General features: G+C 40.5%; 1 protein-coding gene across 1 annotated transcript; it reads left to right on the top strand.

The window, feature by feature from the left end:
• Positions 1-1,852: 1,852 nt before the first annotated feature.
• On the top strand, positions 1,853-15,549 carry LOC308632858 (sulfotransferase 1C1; the record flags this gene model as incomplete). The annotated part of the gene is made up of 7 exons (XM_081265228.1): positions 1,853-2,024; positions 4,162-4,290; positions 8,774-8,871; positions 12,845-12,971; positions 13,869-13,963; positions 15,070-15,250; positions 15,437-15,549. The coding sequence occupies 7 exons, from the start codon at positions 1,853-1,855 to the stop codon at positions 15,547-15,549; spliced, it is 915 nt and encodes a 304-aa protein (XP_081121354.1).
• Between the last annotated feature and the right edge of the window lie 7,093 nt (positions 15,550-22,642).

The raw sequence follows: 22,642 nt of genomic DNA, 5'->3' as shown, positions 1-22,642 counted from the left end.
TTAAAATGTACATTAGACATAACCAAAAAGAAAAACAAGTGTATGTAAAAATAGATACAGCTATGGAATTTTTTTTTTTTAGTAGAAACTGACCTACTGAAACTCACCTACTGAACCACAGAACCACAACCCCGGCTCTATTTTGTATTTTATTCAGAGACAGGCTCTCACTCAGTTACTTAGTGCCCTGTTGCTGAGGCTGGCTTTGAACTTGTGATCCTCCTGCCTCAGCCTCCTGAGCCACTGGGATTACAGGCACACACCTGTACAGGCACACACATGCCTGGCTCAGAAATCTTTTTAAAAAGCTAGGTAGAATACTTTTCTAAAAATACATATTCTTTAAAGCATTGCTGAGCTGGCAAAACTGTAAAGGAAACCCAGAGAAATGACAAGGAAGTAAAAGTTCCTAGGGAATAGGAGGGCTCTCATTCAGACAGCCAGAGGGACTTGGGGCCAGGAACCAAACCCCAAGAGCCCAGAACATACAGAGCTTGCTAAGAGACCAAATCCAGTGAAAAACCTATCTTGGGAAAAGGGGTGGCACACAATCCCCCACTGTGTTGGTGTTGACTTTGTAAAGAGGGAGGAACATTCTACTGAAAAATTTGAAACTATAAGCTGCCTCTCCCATGCATAGGTAGCTCACATAACACAGTAGTCTGACAGTAAATGGGACTTTGTTTTTCTCATATCTTTTCCTTTAGATTGGCAGGGAGAGTATGAAGAATACTTGGGAACCTTCTCCCAGATTCGCTTCTAGATATTTTCTTCATGTTTTCCACTTCTGTTCTCCCTTCCCTTCTCATATTTATGTGCATATGTGTGTATTTGTACAAGTAAGCAAACATGAATGCACACTATTTTACTGAACCATCTAAAGGGATGTTGGGGGCACTGTAACACTGCAGCCCTGTATACTTCAGCTGATACCTCTGAGGGTAAGGCTATTCTTCTCTCTCATCCTAACACAAACATAGAGTTTATGTCCTATTTCTCCAATGCCTTCTAAAACTTTTTTTCCCATTTTAGATTCCAGTTAAGTTTCTTGAATTGCATTTGTGTAGCTCTCTTCAGTTTTTTCTAACCTAGAACTGTCTCCTCTGCCCAAGCCCTTTTGTCTTCTTTTATTGTATGTTGCTACGTGATATTGATTCTTTTGAAGAAGCAAGCCAGGGTTATTTCCACTAGCAAATAGAGGTTATATGCTTAGCTGGCTTATTACTCTTCAGTCAGAATTTGAAGACTTACTGTATAATCTGTGATTGTAGAAATCCAAGGGGATTTCTGTCATTCACTCTGTCATGGTGTAGTCTGTGGATAGTCATTGTCTAATGAGGAACCCCAAGAGGAGTGTAAATAACTTCCCCAAGCTCTACAGCTACTCAGATCAAGCACAGTTTATTCACCCTCTTCCAGCATGCTTTAAAGCCAGTCAACCTATATTCTGATTCCATTCTGGCTTCTTTGTGTTAAAACCTGACCAGAGCCCTTTGTCATGGGCTCTTCGTATCTCTGCTTGTCACTCGGGCCTCAGACAGGTAGGCTCTGAAGTGCCAACCTAAGGGAGACAATTTCCCGCTCTGTTTTTCTTCCCCATGTTTATCTCCATTTGAGATGCATTTGCATCTTTATCATTATTACACCCTGAAATAAAGCTTTTCAAAGTGCTCCAGGCTTCCACGGTTTTGACTTTTCTTACATAAATAAATATTAAAAGCAATAATAAGCTCCTAGCATGCACCTCTCCTGACTCTCTCCAAAGAAAAAAATTAAGGAGTGACTGTTCTAAGTATTAGAAATGACAAAAGTATGCCTTTCTTTTAAGCACCTGTCAAGTCCACATACTAAAATGTCCTTGGAGGAAATGAAAGATCTCCACCTGGAGGAAAAATACCTACAACCAGAAACCACAGAAATTGATGGAATCCTCATGACCAAGCTGATAAGTGATAACTGGGACAAAATCTGGAATTTCCAAGCAAAATCTGATGATCTCCTCATTGCAACCTACGCGAAGGCAGGTGGGTGTGCAGAAATAGCAGTAGGTGGCATCAGCCTTAGCAAAGCAATGATATTGAAAGTGGGACTCCTGATTTTAAAGAATCAGTGTTTCTCCAGGACTGGTTCCTGGAAAAAGTGAAACCAAGACTTATTCATGAATGCAAATGCAAGATCGTCCCTCTTATTTAGGTCTTTGGTAAAGAAAGAGGTGGCCAGAATTGCAAAGGAATGAAAAAAAATTACAAAATAGCGTAAGAGCACAGACTCTAAGAAATAGTGTGGAAGTTCTTCCAGTAAGTCTTGGCTGCCCAGGAGCTCCTCTTCTCTGTTAAGCTCTCCTGAAGTGAACAGCAGCCCCTATTTCTGAGATGTTCCTCCCAGGGAAAAATTGACAAGAAAATGAATGCTTTCAGCCCAATAGATACTGGGCTAAAAAAACTGTGTCTAAAACCTGTGTGAGTGTGGTGGAATGCATCTGGGGAAGTGGAGATGATGTCTACCAGCTTCTTACAAAATGAAGTGGATTATGTGGGGGGAAAAGGCAAAGGATATCTCAGGACTGTGCAGAGTAGACAAGTAGGAATCACGGCCACAGGAAAGACTGTGAAGAAGTGACTGAGGGTCTCCTGCATTTTCTATATTTCTAATTCCACACAGTGTGACCAAGTGGAGCAAAGAACTATAAGCTGTAACCAGTTTGAAAAAAAAAATCTCTCAGGGACCACTTGACTCAATAAGAAAAATATTAGATATTCATAACCAGAAAGATTGCAAGAAAGTGTGCGTTCACTGAAGATATTTGGAAGATGCTTCTTTCCTCACAGGTTCTGAAGCACCCCACCTCACCAGATCTTATTTAGTAAACTAGGTTAGGGGCTTTCAGTTTCTCAAGACTCTTCTTTCCTGACTAATTTGCGTTGGGCACTTCTCCTGCCTAGTTCTGAACTTCATGCTGTAGTGTTCCTCAGGAAGAAATTTCGTTTCAACTCACCTTGGAAGTTATGCAGTCAACCATCTTGTCCTCTGTATCATGGTCCTGACACTCTTTCTCTCTATTACCCACTCTCAACACCTCTCAACCTCCTGTGAGCCTTTCTTACTCTTCCCAGCATGGAGAATATGCCAGCCTCTCTCTTAGCTCTTGAAGTTTCCTCTCCTGGTTTGCCCTGCCTCCTTAACGGAGATGCACACTCCATTCCTGCTCTGAGTCTTCATTCCAGGCCGTGTACCTTTCTCCTCAATTAGACCTACTGACCCCCACCCACTGCAGTAAACCACCCTTCCTCCCATAGTTCAACTTTTGCCTACCCATATGTCCATTAATATCCCTCTTCCCTATCATTTAGAATTCAGGTTGACTACAAGTATCAGAAAACTCAAAATAACACAAAAGAAAAGTTGTCCTTATATTGGTAGTCCAATACTGAAACAGTGGCTGCACCCTTCGTCAGCAAACCTGACTCCTTCTAACTTCCTACTCCACCACCTTAAGATGTGGCTTTTGCTTCTATGGTCCTGTATAAATTGCTGGAGGTCCAATCATCATTCCAAAATACCATCAAAGAGGTCGGAAATAAGGAGTTAGTTTCTGTACCTTCCTTTAAAAACTGCTTCCCAGAATTTAGTGCCCTGGCCACATGTAATTGCAAGAAAGATTGAAAATGCAGCTTTTTACATAAATAGTTATAAGTCCAGCTAATATTTGAGGATCTCTTAATTTGAAAGAAAAAATGATAGTAGCTAGATAATAAGCAGTCTCTGCCATATCTCCTCCAAAAAAAAAAAAAAAAAACAACCATAATAAGCTTGTTAAAGGAGGGACATTGGCTAATTCATCTTTATGTCTCATTACATTTGATTCAATATTTATACAACCAATCTAGGTCTATTACCTGCCAATTTCTATGCTAAATAGTAAGGATACAGAGAACAGGTGTTGCAAAGAAGCACATCTTATGAGCAGGTGGTGACCATGAGAATGGAGGGGCACCAGTGCTCAGAGGAGGACCCCACCCACTTTGGTTGGCACAGAGAGAAGGTGACACATGAGATGATCCTGTTCCATGTTCAGAAAAAGCAAATTTAACTGAATAATCAAGGAAAAACGGATCGAACTGTGCCATGGTGAATGGAATTGAGAATAATTGATGCTTTTAGGAACAACCTGGACACAGGAGATTGTGGACATGATCCAAAATGATGGAGATGTGCAAAAGTGCCAGCGAGCCAACACCTTTGACCGGCACCCTTTCCTAGAGTGGTCTTTACCTCCACCTCTCAACTCAGGTAAGTGTACCCAGCTGGGACCTGAGAGGTGATTGCCACCAGACAGGGTCAGTCTTCACCTAAGGAAAGCGTTTTTCCCTAGGCCTCTTGGAAAGTATTCCCAAATGAAACTGAGAAGGAATCTGAAGATAATCTAAGTCAAACAACTAGGAAAAAAGACTTCCAAATTCCTTCTCTAAGATGTGTGATTTGGCAGCATCAGGTCCACATTCCTTCCTTATGCTGGAGCGTTTTAGTGCAGAGAAGGCAGATGGGTCCTAGATAGTCTGGATCCTAAATGTCTCCTCAGTGTCCACACAGTGAAGGCTTGATCCCCATATGGAGCTGACAGAAGGTACAGTCCCTTTGGAAGGCAGGACATGAGCGGGAGGGGTTTGGAGCACTGCGTGTGCCCTGGAAAGAGAGGACCTGGGCCCTTTGCTCTCTGTCTTGCCCTTCCTGTCCATGAGGTGAGCTGTTTTGTTCTACCCAACACTCTCACCATGAGATGCTGCTCCATCAAAGGCCCAAAGCAAAAGGGCCACACGGTCCTGGACTAGAACCTCTAGAGGTGTGAATGGAAATAAGTCTTTCCTCTTAGTAAGCTGATCGTTTGAAGTATCTGGTCTTTCCTCTTAGTAAGTTGATCGTTTGAAGTATCTGGTCTTTCCTCTTAGTAAGTTGATTGTTTGAAGTATCTGTTCTCGTGATGGGAAGCTAACATAGCAGGATTGAGGGACCATAGCACCCACTGAGCCACATTTTTTTGGTATATAGATACTGAAATATTATTTAGCCATAAAGGAGTGAAATTCTGTCATTTGCCCCATGTGAATGTGACTAAAGAACATTATGTCCAGAGGGATAAGCCAGACACAGAAAGAAAAACACTGCATGCTCTTGCTCATATGTGGGACTTAACAGTTAATTTTATAGAAATTGTAGACTACACGTCACTAGAGGTTAGGAAGGGGGACCAGACAGAAATTGAATAATGAGCATCAAAATACAGTTAAATGGGAGGAAAGAGTTCCAGCCTTCTATACAGCACAGTAGGTCATCTACAGTTTACAATGATTTCATTATGTACCTTGTAATGAACTAGAAGAGTCCAAAGTTTCCTAGCACAAAGAAATAATAAACGTTTAAAAAGATGAAAATGCTAATTACTTTGACTTGATGATTACACCTTGTATACATGTTACATTTTCACAGTGCCCCGTAAGAATATATGATTTTGTGTTGATCATGTGTCAGTTGTTTTCAACATGTTTTGAAAACCCATGTTCCTGTGTCATTCTGCTGCCAGCTCATGAAGGGAACGTCTTCAAATGTATTTTATCTAAAACCTGTCTACCAAAGAATTAAGTCAAATTTATATAGTAACAATATCAAAAAAGATCATGCATCACACCAAATATAGTAAGAAATGTAAGACACAACACTCTTGAAGAGTCTGTAATCAAGTTGAGAATAAAGAACATGTTTTTATAAAGTACATAGTAATAAATGGGATCTTTGGCAACAGAAGATAACCCAATAGTGAGAAGGCATAGACTTGGGAATCCAACAATTCTGCTAGAAATAGTGGTTGGGATTCTTGAACATGAACAAGTTATTTGGCATCTCAAAATTTAATGTTTTTTATTTGTAAAATAATAATACCTATAATAAATACATATTATTATTTATATAAATATAAATAGGTAAATTAGGTATTATATAAATAATAATACCTAATAATACCAGAGATTTGTTATAACATTTTCTTAATTTAATAGGGTCTTTAGCACTATAAAGCTCCTCCTTCTTCATTTCATATGAGAATTGAATCCTGCTTTATCTAATAGCATCACAATCCCTTTTTATTTTTAATTTGCATGTTTTATCTCTCTTCATTCCTTTATTTTGGCCTTTATTAGTCAGTGTGTTTTAGAAAGGTCTATTCTGCATATAGTTAGATTTCCTTTTATGAGTCAATTTGAAAAACCTCAATACTTCTAAATTTAAGAGCACTGACTCTTATTGATATGACTAATAGGTTTGGTTCTAATTATGTCAGATTCAAAAATTTCAAAATTTTGGTTCTAATTCAAAAATTCAAAATTCAAAAATTTTGGTTCTAATTATGTCAGATTTAAAAATTTCATTTGAAATTACTGTGTATAATAATGTTTACTGTGTTTATATGATTTTTTCCTTTTCTTTTACTAAAGTGCATGCAGGACTTTTTGTTTGGGTTTTTATTGTTTTGTTTGTTGTAGTATTTTTTATGATTAGGAAAATTTCTACCTTTTTGCCAGTGTTTATCTATCTATAAATCACTACCTCTAAAAATGTTAATTTTTTTTCTCTTACCTAATCTTTTACAATCTGATATGCTGGTTTCAAAAGAATCTTCTGACTCCCTCATTACTTATACAAGAGCTGGTGATATTACTCAAATTTTGAGTTGCATTATTTCTACTTCATTGTAATCTATAAGATCTACACATTATTTTACCCAGGACTTCACTTGCATTATTTTAGATCTAGTACTACCTAATGTGAAATATTGCTCTTAAGTACTTTTAACAAAGTGTTCTGGGTCGTTTCTTGGTTCAATGAAACTGATTCTCATAGATAGTGAAGGAAGGACTCCTGTGTGCTGCATTTAGTGACTTCTTGCACACTTAATCATTTATTCTACAACTCTTTGGCACAGCTGCACTGTAACCAGTGAATAAAAGATACTGGTTACAGTTCTTCCCTAAAGCCTATTTAAAATGCTACTCCACTTTTTCCTTGTTTGTTTGTTTTTTTATGCTATTTCTAAGAAGTCCAGCGCTAGTTGTATTCTCTCAACTTCATGAATCATTTCATCTGTTTTCTAGAGGTCCTTATCTTCAGATGTAATAACTTCAGTATGTTTCAGAATTGATCATTATAAATCTACTTCCCATGGCTCAGATGTGAATTAAAGGCCTTGTTCCAGAAAGTTTGTTCAACTTATGGACTTAAAAATTAGTTCCATCCCACTATTTTTTTTTTTTTTTTTTTTTTTTTACTTCTCAGGAGCCTGCCAGGTTTGGAACTTCCTCACCTGTCTTCTGATTTGGACACTTTCTTTTCACTTCTTTCATTTTGTCACTGTCATTTTCTTGCTTTCCTTCACTGTCTCCTATTAAGTTTGCATTTAAAGCTTTTATCCATTGTCTACATCATAATTTAATCTGTTTCTTGTATTCTTTTGGTTTTTTTTCTATATCTTTCTTGTCTTTCTTGATTTCTACCAGATCTTTTTGTACTTGTCTATATTTTTTTAATTTCTACTCTTATTTTTTGTAGTTCTGATTTTATATATATATATAATTCCCAAATTTCTGTTTCAGAATATTGAATTTAGTCTGACAGGTTGTGGCACCATGTTTTCAGGTTTGTAGTTGGTTTGGGAAAGTGTTTGGTTTTCTTTTTCTGACTTTTACAGTAACTTGGTATTAATACACTCAGTCCTTTTCCACTTATGTTCATTTTATAGACAGGCCTTAGTTTGAAAGCACCCTCTTGCGTCTGTAGTGCCTCTTCTGTGTGCTTTTGTTTGTGGATAGTGGCGGTGATGGGAAGAGGAGGAAGAACAGTCAAGAGTGGCTTTTCTTTTCATTTCCACAAGGTCTTTACTTTTTCTTCCTTCCCTCCCTTCTTTCCTTTCTCCACCATATTTCCATCTAGTACCTCCCTTTCTCCATAGATCTGCTTCTTTGTCAGAAGGTTTGTTCTTCAGGGCTGACACTTCTGCTTTACTTGCAAGCCTTCTCCTGAAGTTTATGTAGTGTTTAACCCATCCCAGCTGCACTCAGTGTTTTAGCACTTAGCATTGGACTTTCTCTTTCTAGGAATGATTTCGTCTATGCCTTACTCGGGCTTGCTGGCCTTGCTCAACTCCTGTTTCTCACAGAGCTCCACCTCTGTGGCCCTCCACACCCACAGACTGATGACTTCCCATCATGGCTCCCACATTTAACTATGTGGAAAAAATGACTTGATCACTATAAAGCTCCACTTTTCAGTTAAAAATATCTTGCTACACAGTGCTCAGTGCTGGCCCATGACAGGAACTTGCTTATATAAGTAAAAGCTGAAAGAAAGGCTGAAACTCTAGACAGAGCTTCTAGGGCCATCAAGGTGAATAGTCAGCTCTTTTCCATGCAATAACAGAGATGCGCAAAGAACCAAATACCCTGAGTCTGATTCTCCCTAAACTTAAACCTCCCGAAGCCTCTTTGTCTGCCCACCCAGGCGCACATCAGTGCTCAACAGGACTGTTGCTTCCACGTTTTACTGTGCCTCATTAGTGTTGCGCTCTACCAGAATGGACAGGTAGACTGTAGGGCAAGGGGGGCAACGCGGTCTGCGACATCCTTCTTTAAGGCACCGAGCCAGTCATGGGGTCAATATGGTTCCCCACGTTTGACAAAACACTATTGGATCCATGTAGCTGATGAGAAATGTTCAACTTATTTCCCAGGTCTGGACCTGGCCAATAAAATGCCTTCTCCTAGAACTCTGAAGACTCATCTACCTGTTCAGATGCTACCACCATCCTTCTGGAAAGAGAATTCAAAAGTAAGATTTGCTACTCTAAGTAGAAACAAGCAAAGACAGCCAAAGGAAACTAATCAGAGAACTACCTAGAACCTGGTGGCTTTACGCCATAATACCAGGCCCTTCACTCTGGATCCACCTTCCTTTCCTAATACTATTTCTAGAAATGTACTGGGAAATTGTTCTGATGGACAACTAAGCCACCTTCAAAGGCAGTGATCAATGAAACAAAGCAGGCATTTCCTGAGGAAGGTTGGTATCTTAGTTTGGGTCCTCCAACAAGCACAGGGTATGGGGGTGTTAGATATGCAGATATCTATTTGGAGAAAAACCTGCGGGGAGAAAGTGGAGACAAAGGAGCATGGAGAGCCATCAGATCTTGATGCAGGCCTGACCCCGTGGGGCAAGTAAGGAGATCTGGGGACATTTGCAATGAAGCCCTGAACAAAATGCAGCCACACCAATGCAGATTCTCCAACTAAAGCCAACCATCAGAGAGTCCTGATTGCCTAGATAGCCCTATCATGCTCACTCTTTAGCTAAGAGCAGCCTTTCAGAAATGTGGCCTTTCAAGGAATATGGTGGCAAATTCAGAGTGATGTAGCTGAGTCTGTCAATTATATTCTCCACTGTCAAAATCCGAAGTCCATGCTCATGTTCATTATCTGGCGGTTCCAATTAGATAATGTCCACTTTGGTGTTCAAAAACTATTCCTCTTCCTTTCAGGATGAGAAATCTGATTTTGTTAGCATCTAGAAACTTGGCCCACACTTAAAAAGAACATATCTCATGAAGCAAGCTTCCAGATGGTATTATGCCTCTATGTCCTCCTTTAAAAATATTTTTGACACTTCCTACTTCAAATCCCACAAATGCAGTGTACATTGACTACATGAGTGTTTCCTTTTGATATGTGCTCCACCAGTGAAACTTGAAATCAATGTAATATGGAATATAAAACAAATACCAAATTAAAATTTACAATAGAAAGTACAATCACGTGGCAGAATCAGATGCTCATATTAACTGGACTAGAATATCTCCTTATGGGCAAGATCCTAGGGAAACCCAATTACCTGAAAGTTGCAAACAAAGTGAGTTGATGTTAGGTTTCTCACTGCCAAGATAACCACACGCTCTTTCACTTTCTGTACTGAACTCAATTAGAAACCATAAGAGTTATGTCTGTTTAGCTATAGCACTGTCCTTGGTGCCGTGTCCATATACAAATTGCAATTCTGTTTTCTGGATTTCTATGACTCACCAATTCTTTATCTTGACCATCTCCTCTCTCCAAATAAAGTACCATACTACTGAACAGCTGTTCATATTCAGAAATGCTCTCCCATTCCTGTGAGGGGGGAAGGGGGGGGGCAAGACAAAATAGTATAGACAGCCATAAGACTATGCTTAGGAATTCTATCCCATTCCTGAAATTACACCCAAGATACCTTGACTTGTGAAAGTTTTTGTTTTGTTGCCACAGATACTTCCATTCATGACATGCTAATTGTGCTGCTCAAAAACCAGTATTATTACCAGATCTTGTAGGCTTAGTGTCAGAAGATACACTAGCCCTTGGTTAATCACCATACTAACACCTTCTTTTTGTAAACTCAGGTCTTCTAAATAATGTAGAAATATCAATGGCATTATCTCTCTTTATGCACTAAGATTTGTGAGTTAGTTGAGTAGGAAATGACTTTAGAGAACTTAGTACAAGGTTTTCATTTTAGGATGGTATAATAGGATGAAGAGTGATTGCCCAAAGATATCTGCATCTATTATTAAACAGTACCTGGGAATGTTATTATTGCAAAATGGACCTTGTAGGTATGATAAAATTAAGGTTCTTAATATGGTATGATTATCCTGGATTATCTTGGCCCTAGATATCACCATGAAGGACTTTATAATACAGGAGAAAGCTGATCAAAGGAGGAAATAGGAAATGTGACAAATAAAGAAGTTAGAGTGATCCAGGAGGGTGTCAGGAGGCAAAAAAATGCAGTCATACTCCAGAAGTCAAACACAAGGAAATGAATTTTCCCCTAGAACTACCAAAAGGAACCAGCTTTGCTTACACCTTGACTTTAGCCCAGTGAAATCTGACCTCCATATCTATAAAAGAATAAATCTACATTGTTTTAAAACACGGAATTTGTGGTGACTTGTTTCATCAGCAATTCAAAACTAATACAGGTCCACAAACTCTTGGAAATTGATTTAACATTGGACTACACATCCCTATCTAGCCCAAGACTCATACTGTTAGTTACTCAGGCCTTGAAAGCAAGAGCCGACATAAAAATTAAGAAATAGCTAAGAAAATATATTGATACATGGCTTTGTAGTTACCTCAATTTTTTTGGTTTCTTAATTATGTTCATGAATATTGGATGGAAATCCAACAGCAAAAAAATGGGCCAGAAAAATAGTTATGACAGGACTAAGAGAATAATAGGTGAAATGCAGTTGGGAATGTGTGTGTGTGTGTGTGTGTGTGTGTGTGTGTGTGTGTGTGTGAGAGAGAGAGAGAGAGAGAGAGAGAGAGAGAGAGAGAGAGAGAGAGAAATTCACCAAGAAGAAACTATAACTGAGTATTAGTTGTGTTGGACACAAATTCTGTTGATAAAGTGATATGCTGGGCAAAAATGCTTAAGAAAATACTGAGCTTGTATCAGTTAGCTTTGAAGTATTGTAATGAAATACCTGACACAGTTACTTGTGAAGTAAAAGGAGGACTATTTTGGCTTGAAGGTCAAATACAAGACCAGGCAGCCTACTTAGTTAGACCTCCAGTGAGGGCACTTTATGGCAAAAGTGCATATCAGAGTGAGTTTTCACATCTTGAGAGAGAGAGAGAGAGAGAGAGAGAGAGAGAGAGAGAGAGAGAGAGAAGAGAGAACACAGGGTCCTACAATCCCCTCTGAGAATACACCTCCAATGACCTAAGACCTCCCTCTCACAAGGCTCAGTCTCTTGAAAGTCCACAGCACCTTCCAGTAATTCGACCCTAAGTACCGATTCTTTACATATGGACCTTTGGGGGAACACTACCCATCCTCACAGTGCTCTTCCTCCCCCACACCACTGAAAGCAGCACAGGTTGGAACGGGAGCCAAGGTGGTTAGGGCAGGAGGGGGACAGCAAGACAAGAAGCTAAGAGTTCATTTTTTCCTTGCCAGGACATACCATTGCGTTTCCTTTAAGAATCAGCATCACAAACATCACTAAAGGAAGAGTTGGCACTGTCCTTAGAGGTCCTCAATCTTACCCAGGAATAAAAACATAGGAATGGTAATTTATCTATAAGCCTGGGATTCATCTTGTAGGAATGGGACAATAAGCTCATTGCTTTAGCTCCTTCCACTTTATCATTTAGATTTCTTGTTTATCAAAATCCAAGGAGAATCTTTCCTTCACATGTTATGACCCTCTCAAGTTCAAATATCAAAATTCTAATCCTCAAAGTAATGGTTTTAAGAATGGGGGTGCTTTCGTAGACGATTAGGTCCTTAGGTCCTAATATTAGGGCGCTTATAAAACATGGTCATCTGTGAGGAAGCAAGACCTGACCAGGCAATCCAACCTCTAGAATCGTGAGAAATAACTTTCTAGTTTTTATATGACACTCAGTCTGTGGTATTTTGTTAGAGCACCCTGAATAGATGAGCATACCTTATTCTCCAAGTTAAGTTAGGATAAGTACAGTATTTATGTGCAAACCAGGATAATTCTAGGATTTTTTTTTTAAAAAAAGAGGTACTCAATAGTAATACAAAGACTACCAGCCACAAATCAGAACAATTTCTAGGCAGACTGGAAGAGATGACCACTTTGTAGAAAACATGTGCATGTTCTATTACTCCAATAGGATCATCCAAGATTCTCAAAACAGCTTTCTAAAAACAACAATCTCAGCACTAAATGGTGATGATTTTCTATCTCGCTTACTCTCTGCCTCTCTCTCCCTTTTCTGGATGATTCCAGATTATCTATGTAGCTAGAAATGCCAAGGACTGTCTGGTGTCCTACTATCATTTCTCAAGAATGAATTCAATGGTGCCTGACCCTGGGACGTGGGAGGAATACATTGAAACATTCAAAGATGGAAAAGGTAAGTGAAAGGAAACTGTGGGTTCCTATTTTCTCACTCGCTTAGCTATTGACATCAGAAAAGAAGAGTTTTCACTGAATTGATTCTGTCAAGGTCCTGCAAGGAAGTAGATACCATGAGCGAGGTCTCCCAGGAGACGCCAACAAATAGACCATTCACAATGCTGTGGGCAGCGTTTTGGGAAATCAGCAAGAACTAGTGACACATTCCCTGCAGATAGGAGAGGTCCCCTTCACAGGAGCTGAGGCCTTCGGTGGAGGTAGCAATCAACAAAGTGAGCCAACTGGGAGGCATCAGGGAAATAAATATATTGTTCTTCCCCTCCTCCTGCTTGCAAAAGCCTTCCAACGCTTCTTGCGGTAAAGTCCCTCTATAATTCTGAGGGAAAAGGAGCCCCTGGTGACAGATTGTGCAGGTCAACTTGCAAAGTGCTTGGCAATGTCGACAAAGATGCCAGGTAAAGGAGGGCTCACAGGGACGACAGAAGACACCCAGCAACCTTCTCTCCCTCCCGTTTACCATCACAGAAAACAAAGATGCCCAAAGAGCAGGTAATTAGAGACACTTTAGAGTGAAAGTCTTTTTAAAAAATCAGCATGCTGGAAACAATGTTTATTGATCTGTGCAACTTGTGGTGATGCAAGGAGAAGATTTTCATTCCCTGGCCACAGACAATGTTTGGTGGAAAACCAAGTTCAACTAAGTTTCCTGGGGAACAGAACCCAGGAAATTCAGAATATTTTTCACAATCTTCCAAAATACTTTCAAAGGACAAGTTTTCTGTCTTGTGCAATACGAATCCTCCTGCTCAGTACCTTTGTGTTTTGGTGTATTTAGTAATTGTCCTCTTTGATAAGTCTCATATTGACACTGACGTCCCTTCTCTCTCCTCCTCAGTGCTGTGGGGCTCCTGGTATGACCATGTAAAGGGATGGTGGGATGTGAAGGACCAGCATCCCATTCTCTACCTCTTCTACGAGGACATGAAAGAGGTGAGGGGCAGTGTGATCCCCAACATGTCCTCCCAGTTCCTGGGGTATGGGGCACTGCAAGGTGGACTGACCCACAGAAGAACCTCTCCATGACACTCTTTCCAGCTCCTCAGCTCGAAACACAGAATTACCTTGACTTTTGTTCACACTTTCCAGAAGATCCTTCTTCCTCTGGAAATAGCTTGTGCCTTCTAGCCAGATCACCTTGTTGAATCCTGATACATAGGAGCCATGTTTCTTTACCTACAAAATTATATCATCTCTATCTCATGAGATTATTGTAAAGATTTTTGCAATATTAATTATCAAGCGTGCATATTTCTGTTCAAGAAATCTAACTTCCTTCTCTCTCTTCTACGCCCTCATCACTACTTGAGGTCTAGTCCGTAGGAAATTGGAAGGTTTAGTATCACACATTAGGACAGGAACTGATCATTGTGGATGAATGGATAGCAGATTCAACCCTTGTGAGTCTGGATTAATGTCCTTGAATTACAAAACTACCACCTATGACCATGCTCAGAAGTTCTCTAAAATCTAATCTAAAGCGATAACTCCTTTTATTGCAACTTTTTTAATCAGAAAAAAGCAAGGTATAAACATGTTCATTTCTGGGTAAATTGGATCTCCCTTTTACTCATCCTTTTATTAGCCTTCTATTAAACTCATAGACCATTTGCTGCCAATTCTTATAGCCCAGAGACTAGAGTTGATCACCATACTAACCAGCACTGTCCGCTGCTCACTTTACCTTCCCCGATCTCCTCCAGAAGACAACATTTCCCCTTCTCTTGAGGTCTCCTGGTGCTGTCTCTGGGTGCAGGAAGCACATACCTTCTCCACCAGAACCTCAATTGGTCATTTTATACCCAATTTCCTTCTGGCAGGGTAATTTCCTTGATGATAGAAATAGTCCCAATCTTCTTGTTGCTGCACATCTGTGGTGGTACAGTGCCTTTCACTAGTAACACTTGAGAATAGTTGTTGAAGATGTTTGAATGAATCCCGTAACACATCTTTTTAGAAATGCAGTTAATCTAAACAGAATATCATCCCTAATGGAAGACCCCAAAATATTTGTTTTTGTGTAATTGTTCTACATACAGGACCCAAAGAGGGAAATTGAGAAGATACTGAAGTTCCTAGAGAAAGACATAACAGAGGAAGTTCTGAATAAAATCATCTATCATACCTCATTTGATGTAATGAAGCAAAACCCCATGGCCAACTATACTACTCTACCTAGCAGCATCATGGATCACTCCATCTCCCCTTTTATGAGGAAAGGTAGTTGAGACATATATCCTAAGATGCCAAGTGAAACCCTGTAACTCTCATGTCCACTTGGATTTTTCCATTAGTGTTTTATGCTGCATTGCTTATTCTTGCCAGCAACACCACTGTACAACTTGGGTGTACACACAATTCTCCCTGGACTCCTGCAGCAATCACTGAGATTTTGCCTTGTTTCAGGGATGCCTGGTGACTGGAAGAACTATTTTACTGTGGCCCAAAATGAAGAATTTGACAAGGACTACCAGAAGAAGATGGCAGGGAGCACTCTGACCTTTCGCACAGAGATCTGAGAGCTGCTGGTGGGGGAGGCGGGGTGCTGCCCCAGACTTTATTACTAGATTGTACCCATTTAAGCCCCATGATACTTAAAAGCATTCTTCCTCCCATCCTAAGTCATTCCACGCTATCTGTAGATGCTGTACTACTCTAATAATACTTCATTAAAACACAATCAAATCCTGGGTAGAAAGTTTTAAATTAGTTACATGGTCATTGGTGTGGACTCCTGCCTCATGAAAATATACTCTGTACTAAGGCAAAATAAATACAACTTCACTCCATCACTTGTCTACAGCTATCTGGTTTCTCAAAGACAAAACTCCTGAAAAGAGATAAACAAATAAGAACAGAATTTCAGCTCAAGAGAAATTTAAAAATAAAGCAAAGAGAATGAGAAGTACCAGGGAGAACGTGAAGAACTATTTTTTTATTCTAAACATTTGTCTTCGTCCACTTTGTGATGCTATAACTGACATTGATGATTTATAAAGAACAGAGATTTGTTTCTGAAAATTCTGAAGCGTAGGGATTTCAAAGTTGAAAGGTTCACATCTGGCAAGGACTTTCTCCATGTATCGTTCCATGGTGGAAAGTGCGAGGGTAAGAAAGGATGAGGGGTGGGGGCTTATCCTTTCATTAGGAACTCACTCCCCTCAAAATGCACTCCTCTGGGGATGCCCTGAATGACCTAGTCACCTCTTAAGAGGATCTTCCTCTCGACCATGTGGCAATGGAGACTGAGTGTCCAACACCAGGTTGGGGGACACATTAAAAACACAGTGATGGTCAAGAATGAGAAACATGACGACACAACTCTCATACTAGACTCTGAGACGCAGAGGATAGTATGAAGAATGGAATCCAGTGAGCTGGTGTTGAAACGGTCTAAAGACCAAAGAGAAAGGCCACTGCTGGGCATTAGAGCAAATGCTAAAAAACAGAGGATAATCAAGAACCTGAGCCAACTTCTGTGACCAAAGTAAGGCTGGAAAGCAGAAAGAGATTTTGTATTTCAGATGAACTTCTTAGAAAAAAAAAGAACTATAAATTCACCTAGGAAAAATAAAATGAAATATCCAGTCCCTTGTACATTTTCAGAAAGATTTGAATCTTATATCTCTGGGGGAAAATATCACTTTTCATACTTCTTGAATAGAAGGCTTCTAGCAAAATTGTCCTTACGGTCAAGTTAATCATAAAATCATGTTCTTTTTTCTCCTTTTCATTAAAACCTGCCTCACAAAAATGTCTGCCATCATTTGCACAAGGTATTCAAACATCTGCATTATTTTTATAGAATGTTAGCAAAATACATTTTGTGTGAGGGGTGATTTCCTATACCAGTAAACAAATGATAAAGAAAATTATCTCTACCCAAGAACAAATTAAGCCCTATCTGTGTTCTTTCCTCTTTCCACTTTCTAAGGGAAGCAAATCATTAGCCACATGACAAACACTCCAGTACCGTGGTGGTTATGCAGTGTTGACCAGCATGAAGGCCTTCAGTTCACATACCAGGAACTTTACACAGAAAGCACATAATACTTCCCTTTCTGAACGTCATGTGGGCTGGTCATATAAGAGGTATGGAAATATAAGCAATATGTCTCGAGTTTTCAAAACTAGGCAAAACCTACCTTACTTTTTTGAAAATTGTAAAATTTTTTTACTTTTATTTTTGTAAAAAATGAATTCCACTCTCCTAGTTCTCAAAAATTTCAATTAAAGTATTTCTGAACTTCTTTCTTTAAAGCTCTGTTATGCCCTTTTAATAATATTCTAGGTACTACAAAGAGTAATCATCTGGCTTCCATGTTGCACTCCTGTAATCCCAGTGATTTGGGAGCCTGAGGCATGAGGACTGAGAGTTCAAGGTCAGCTTCAGTATCTTAATGAGATTCTCAGCAATTTAGTAAAACCCTGTATAAAAATACAAAAAAAAAAAAGGGACTGGGTATGTAACTAAGTGGTCAAGCGTATCTTGGTTAATCTCTAGTACCAACAAAAAAGAATAATTAGTGGTTTAATTTAATTTTTAAATATCTGTGGTCCCAACCCTATAGAATAACGATGATAGAGTCAATGAACATCCACCTAGGCTTCCTAATCTAACATGCTCAATGTTCATGGGTACTTTCAAAAAAACCTTTATTCTAATGAGACACTACATACACACACACACACACACACACACACACACACCCCTAAATGAATCAGTCATGGAAGATCAAGTTGTAAATAGTTATGGATAAATTACTTGGTAACCATTCACTTACAAGAAGTTTGATCAAAAAATTAGAAATAGAATTAGGAGAGCCAGAAATATTTCACTATTCAACAATCTCACTTTTTGGATGAGAAAAGAGAGAGAGAGAGAGAGAGAGAGAGAGAGAGAGAGAGAGAGAGAGAGAGAGACTATGTTGGATGCAGTGGAATAAGGATTTCCCCAGTCTCTAGCTAGTGTTCCATCCCCTCCTCACTATAAAACCATAGATTTGGGCTGGGGATGTGGCTTAAGCAGCAATGCGCTCGCCTGGCATGTGCCGGGTGCTGGTTTGATCCTCAGCACCACATAAAAATAAAATAAAGATGTTGTGTTCACTGAAAACTAAAAAATAAATATTAAAAAATTTTCTCTCTCTCTCTCTCTCAAAAAAAAAAAAAAAAAACCACACCATAGATTAAAAATGCCTTAAGCTTAGAAAGCTGAAGCAGAAAGATTGCAAGTTCAAAGACAGCGTCATCAACTTAGCAAGGCCTGGAACAACTTATTAATACCCTGTCTCAAAATAAAAATAAAATAAAATAAATGGCTGGAGATTTTTCTCAGTGGTTAAGTACCCCTGGATTTAATCCCTAGTACCAAAAGAAAAGTACCTTCTCTTCAGACAACATTTTTTAGTTCTTTGATTCTACTTAGCACTTAGAAGAGCACTACCACAATTTAACTGCTCTTTGGAGCCTTCCTTATCATGTAACAAATCCTGAAACCTAGCAAGCTGGCTCTATTCCATGACTAATCCTTGAATTTCCCTGACTCCCAAACCCACCTTGGCTTCCATTTAATTAACTATAAAATCTCTTCATTCAAATCATCAACCATTTCATATTGCATCTTCATCATAACCAAAGCAAAAAGAAGGGTCCTTGTTTTTTCTGAGTATCTTGGTATCCCTCTTGGAAACTTCTTCTTCCTGGGAAATCTACCTGTGCACTGGGCTGCATCTGGCCTTGTACTGGCATGGCCTCATGTTAGCCAACATTCTTGGTTTTTTTCCTTTAAACAGCCATTTTATAAATTAAGATGTATATAATGTAATTTCGTATGTATACATTACAATGCATGTTTTTAACAGGTATATACTTTATTGTTTTTGTTGTTGTTAGATATACATGATAGTAGAGCATATTTTGAACATATTATACCTACATGGAGTACGACTCATTCCAACTAGGATCTCGTTCTTGTGGTTGTACATAACGTGGCATTACACTGGTAGTGTATTTGTTGAACTCATGGAAGTGTGTCTGTACCCACCACCCACAGACCCTGAAAAGCAGAAGTCTTGGACTGCATAAATGTCCATCTGCCAGGAGTGAACATCACTGAGCTGCCTCGTCTGAGCCTTACATAAAGAGACAAAATGATGAAAATATATTCAGAACATGGTTCCTTCTCCTCTGCCCCAGAGAGGCAGTCTGGCTCCAGCTGCATTTCTGGTGCCATCTAACTGGAACTTCTCTGAGAGGTGAACAGACATTCTCCAGATCATTTTTATGAAGATAGAAGTCCTGGTTTAGGATCACACGGAAGTCCCCAAATCTAGATGCTATAAGAACTTTCCAATCTCTTTCCCAAAGAGCACTGAGGAGACCTCCTTCAAATAGGAGGCTATCACCAGAGAGGGGATTGCATCTGTGTGAGGCTGATGAGGGGGAAACACCCAACTGTCCAGGTTACCAGATGAGGGTCCAGGTTACCAGATCTCTTGAGCTCCTGAGGCAGGAATGCCTCCTCCACTCACCTCCCAGTGGACAACCCCTGGGAAATGGTCTACATTACACAGGAGTAAGGAGGTGGACGTAGAAGGGACCATGGTAAATGTGGGTCATGCTGGCAAGAACTCTACAGTAAAGACAAGGTGTTATTTTCAAGTAACTAACAGGAACCTGGCCTCCGTCCAGAAGAGGAAGGGAATCAAGAAGAGTTCGGAGTACTTAGCTCTCCATGCATTAGGTTACCCCGGTGAACCACTGAATTGTGAAACGCTGTGGGGAACAAGTTTCCAAGGAGAAGTCACAGGTGGCAACCCCCAGAGTGATCAGGCCCATGTCCATAGTTTCAGAGAAAAAACTGAACTGACTAACTAGCGCTTGGCCTGCCAAGGCTGAACATTCCAGAGTCCATCATGTCTTTAACCAGGGGGCCGCTGTCCGCCTCACTCAACTCTGAGGTGATGAAGCACGTCCCCAACCACCAGGTGTGAGCAACAGGGAATCATGAACAGTGCAGGTGAGGGAACAACAGGCCCATCTGCCTCCCTCCAGAGGGTCTGTGAACAGGGCTGTGATAGCCGGACATGAGTCCCTGCGGGAAGCCACCAGGAGGTGCCTGAGGGCCTTAGTAGCAGAGAAGCCAGCAAGGGGCACCAACCCTGCTATCAAGATCGCCCTTTGCAAGTGAACTCCCTCCATTCTGCCAAGAGGTCCCCAAGCATCACCAGAGATGGCATGGCCCTTTAGGAACTGAGCAACCTGCCTGCCCCTGCCTTTATCCTGTTTTGGTGAAGAATTTTCTATCAAAAATCTTTGATGTTTTCTGATATAAATAAATCAAGCGTGGGCTCCCTTCTTTGTTAGAAGCTAAACCCGTCTGGTCAGCTGGGCCCATGGCTGCCCTCACTCTGAAACTACTTTTCTGTGTCCTGTGGTTATCTCGTAGGAGTCCTACTTAGCTTTGATTTCTCAGCCAGCCCATGCTTCTGGAGGGAACCTATTCCCGCACCCTGGCAGGATGTGGGCGAAAAGTTCAGATGCCCTTCCCAGCAACCCACACATTCATGAGCCCAGGACTCTCTCCGGGAGGAGGAAGGTGGAATTGTTGGGACATTAGGTCACAGTCTGCTGGTAATCCTGGAGGAAACTGCAATCGGCCACAGGCTGTTTATGAGGCTGCCTTCTCACAGCTTCAGGAAGTCATGGAAAACTCTGTTTGGAGCTGGGCTCCCAGAAGCTGACCCTGGCAGCAAGATTTGGGTGCAAGTTCTTCAAGAGAGAATCATCAGGGAGTAGGGAGACCATATGGAAGCCAAGCAAGGGTGTGGGCTCCATCTGTGAGATTGACCTGCCAGCCCAGAGTTGTGAATTCCTCCCTGGCCTTTTGCCATCCAAGCTGGGAGAACCAGAGGTGCTGTCCACTTGTTATTCAGGAGAGCAATGTTTCCTTGAGTGCTCTTGTTGTGGAGGTCCAATATTTTAAATACTATAGTCTAAAGTTTAAAATGATTAAATACTATGGTACAAAGGCAAAATGTCTCATGTTAATAAATGGGAAGGAAGAATATGAACACAATATATAGAGAGAGGGGAGAATACACAAACATACACCATTACAGTCCTCAATCGTGTTAACTGATCATGTATCTAAGGGGAATCGGTTCTAGGATTCCTCCATGAATACCTAAGTCCATGAATGTTCAATTCTCTTACATCAAATGCTGCAGTATTTGCCTATAAACTACATACTCCTGTAGACTTTAAGTCAACTCTAGATTATGTGTGATATCTAACACTGTGACAGTGCACTGTAAATGACTGGCAAACTGTATGGTCTATGGAATACTGACAAAAAATAGTCAGTATAGACACAATTTTCAATCTACATTTGTTTAATCTGAAGATGCAGAAACTGTGGACATGGAGGGCCAACTGTAGCTACTTTTACTACCCATTTCATATTTTTTTTGTCTCCATCAAAAACTCAGCAGATCTTTACCTGGTGTGTGGAAAGGGACCTAAACATTCATCCCAAAGTGTCTTAAGTCTGAATTGAAGTGTTATAATTCCCATTGGTGTCCACAGGTCATGACAATACTACGAGAATTCCATTCTAATTCATGTTTGCAGAGTATAATAATACTCAGAGAAAATCTAGGAGATCTCCTGTGTCCTAGACTTGCTCTTCCTTGCCTCCATCGTAGTCTGTGGGGCCGTGGGCATTTAGGGCAATACATCATGTACGGTGCTTGCACCATCAGGGCCTGCCCAATCCAATCTCATATATACCTCTTCCATTCAATGACAGTGCTGCACTGCACATGCAACCTAATAACTTGGTGGGACAGATTATAGAAGCTTGTGAGGGCAGCTGAGGTCACATGGTAACATGGTGGCCCATAGTTCAATGTTCAGTCTCTATGAAAGTCCGGTAGCAGGCTAAGACCTATCTCTAAAATGGAGATAGTTCTCTGAGGGTGATTACCGTGATTTGCTCAAAAATCCTGAAAGCCTGAGTGATGATTCACCTGGAGCCCTGCCTCAGGCTCTTCACGGCATCAATATCACCAGCACCGTTCAAGCACCATTGTATCTGGTGGATCATGTGGCAAGGCAGACTATACATACTGTTCTGGGCCTCACTCAAACACAGAAGCTTTTGTGGTCGACAATCTATGGGCTGTGCTCTGTCAAAGTGTACCTCACTGGAAGAGCTGCTCTCCACGTCGCAGTCCTCTGGTCAGTGGTCTCTGTGTGGTGCTGAGTAAGGCCAGGTAGCATCTGCTCTAGAGCTGCATTGCCAAGACCATGGTTCCCGAGTAGCTGCAACAGCAGGAGGACCGTGACCACCTGAGGTCTGTGTCTGTGCACCTGAATGTTGATCCCTCCCTTCAGATTGACATACCTGGTGCACTCAGTGACAGAGATAAGGTTGAGTAGACAGTCACACCAAGACTCCACAGCCCACATTTCAGAGCCCAGAGTTTTCTGTCACCAGGCGACATCAACACTTTGAGTGGCTACATGATACTCTATTGAAGCCATAGACTAGGCCTATTATTCCTCCTGCTCCTACAAAATCAAATTTCAATGGTCCTCAAAAAAAAG

The sequence above is a fragment of the Spermophilus citellus genome (genome assembly GCF_964194105.1).
Source record: "Spermophilus citellus genome assembly, chromosome: 13".
In the NCBI taxonomy this organism is placed as follows: Eukaryota; Metazoa; Chordata; class Mammalia; order Rodentia; family Sciuridae; genus Spermophilus; species Spermophilus citellus.
The sequence above is the reverse complement of the archived record's forward strand: the minus strand, read 5'-3'. Positions and strand labels throughout refer to the sequence as shown.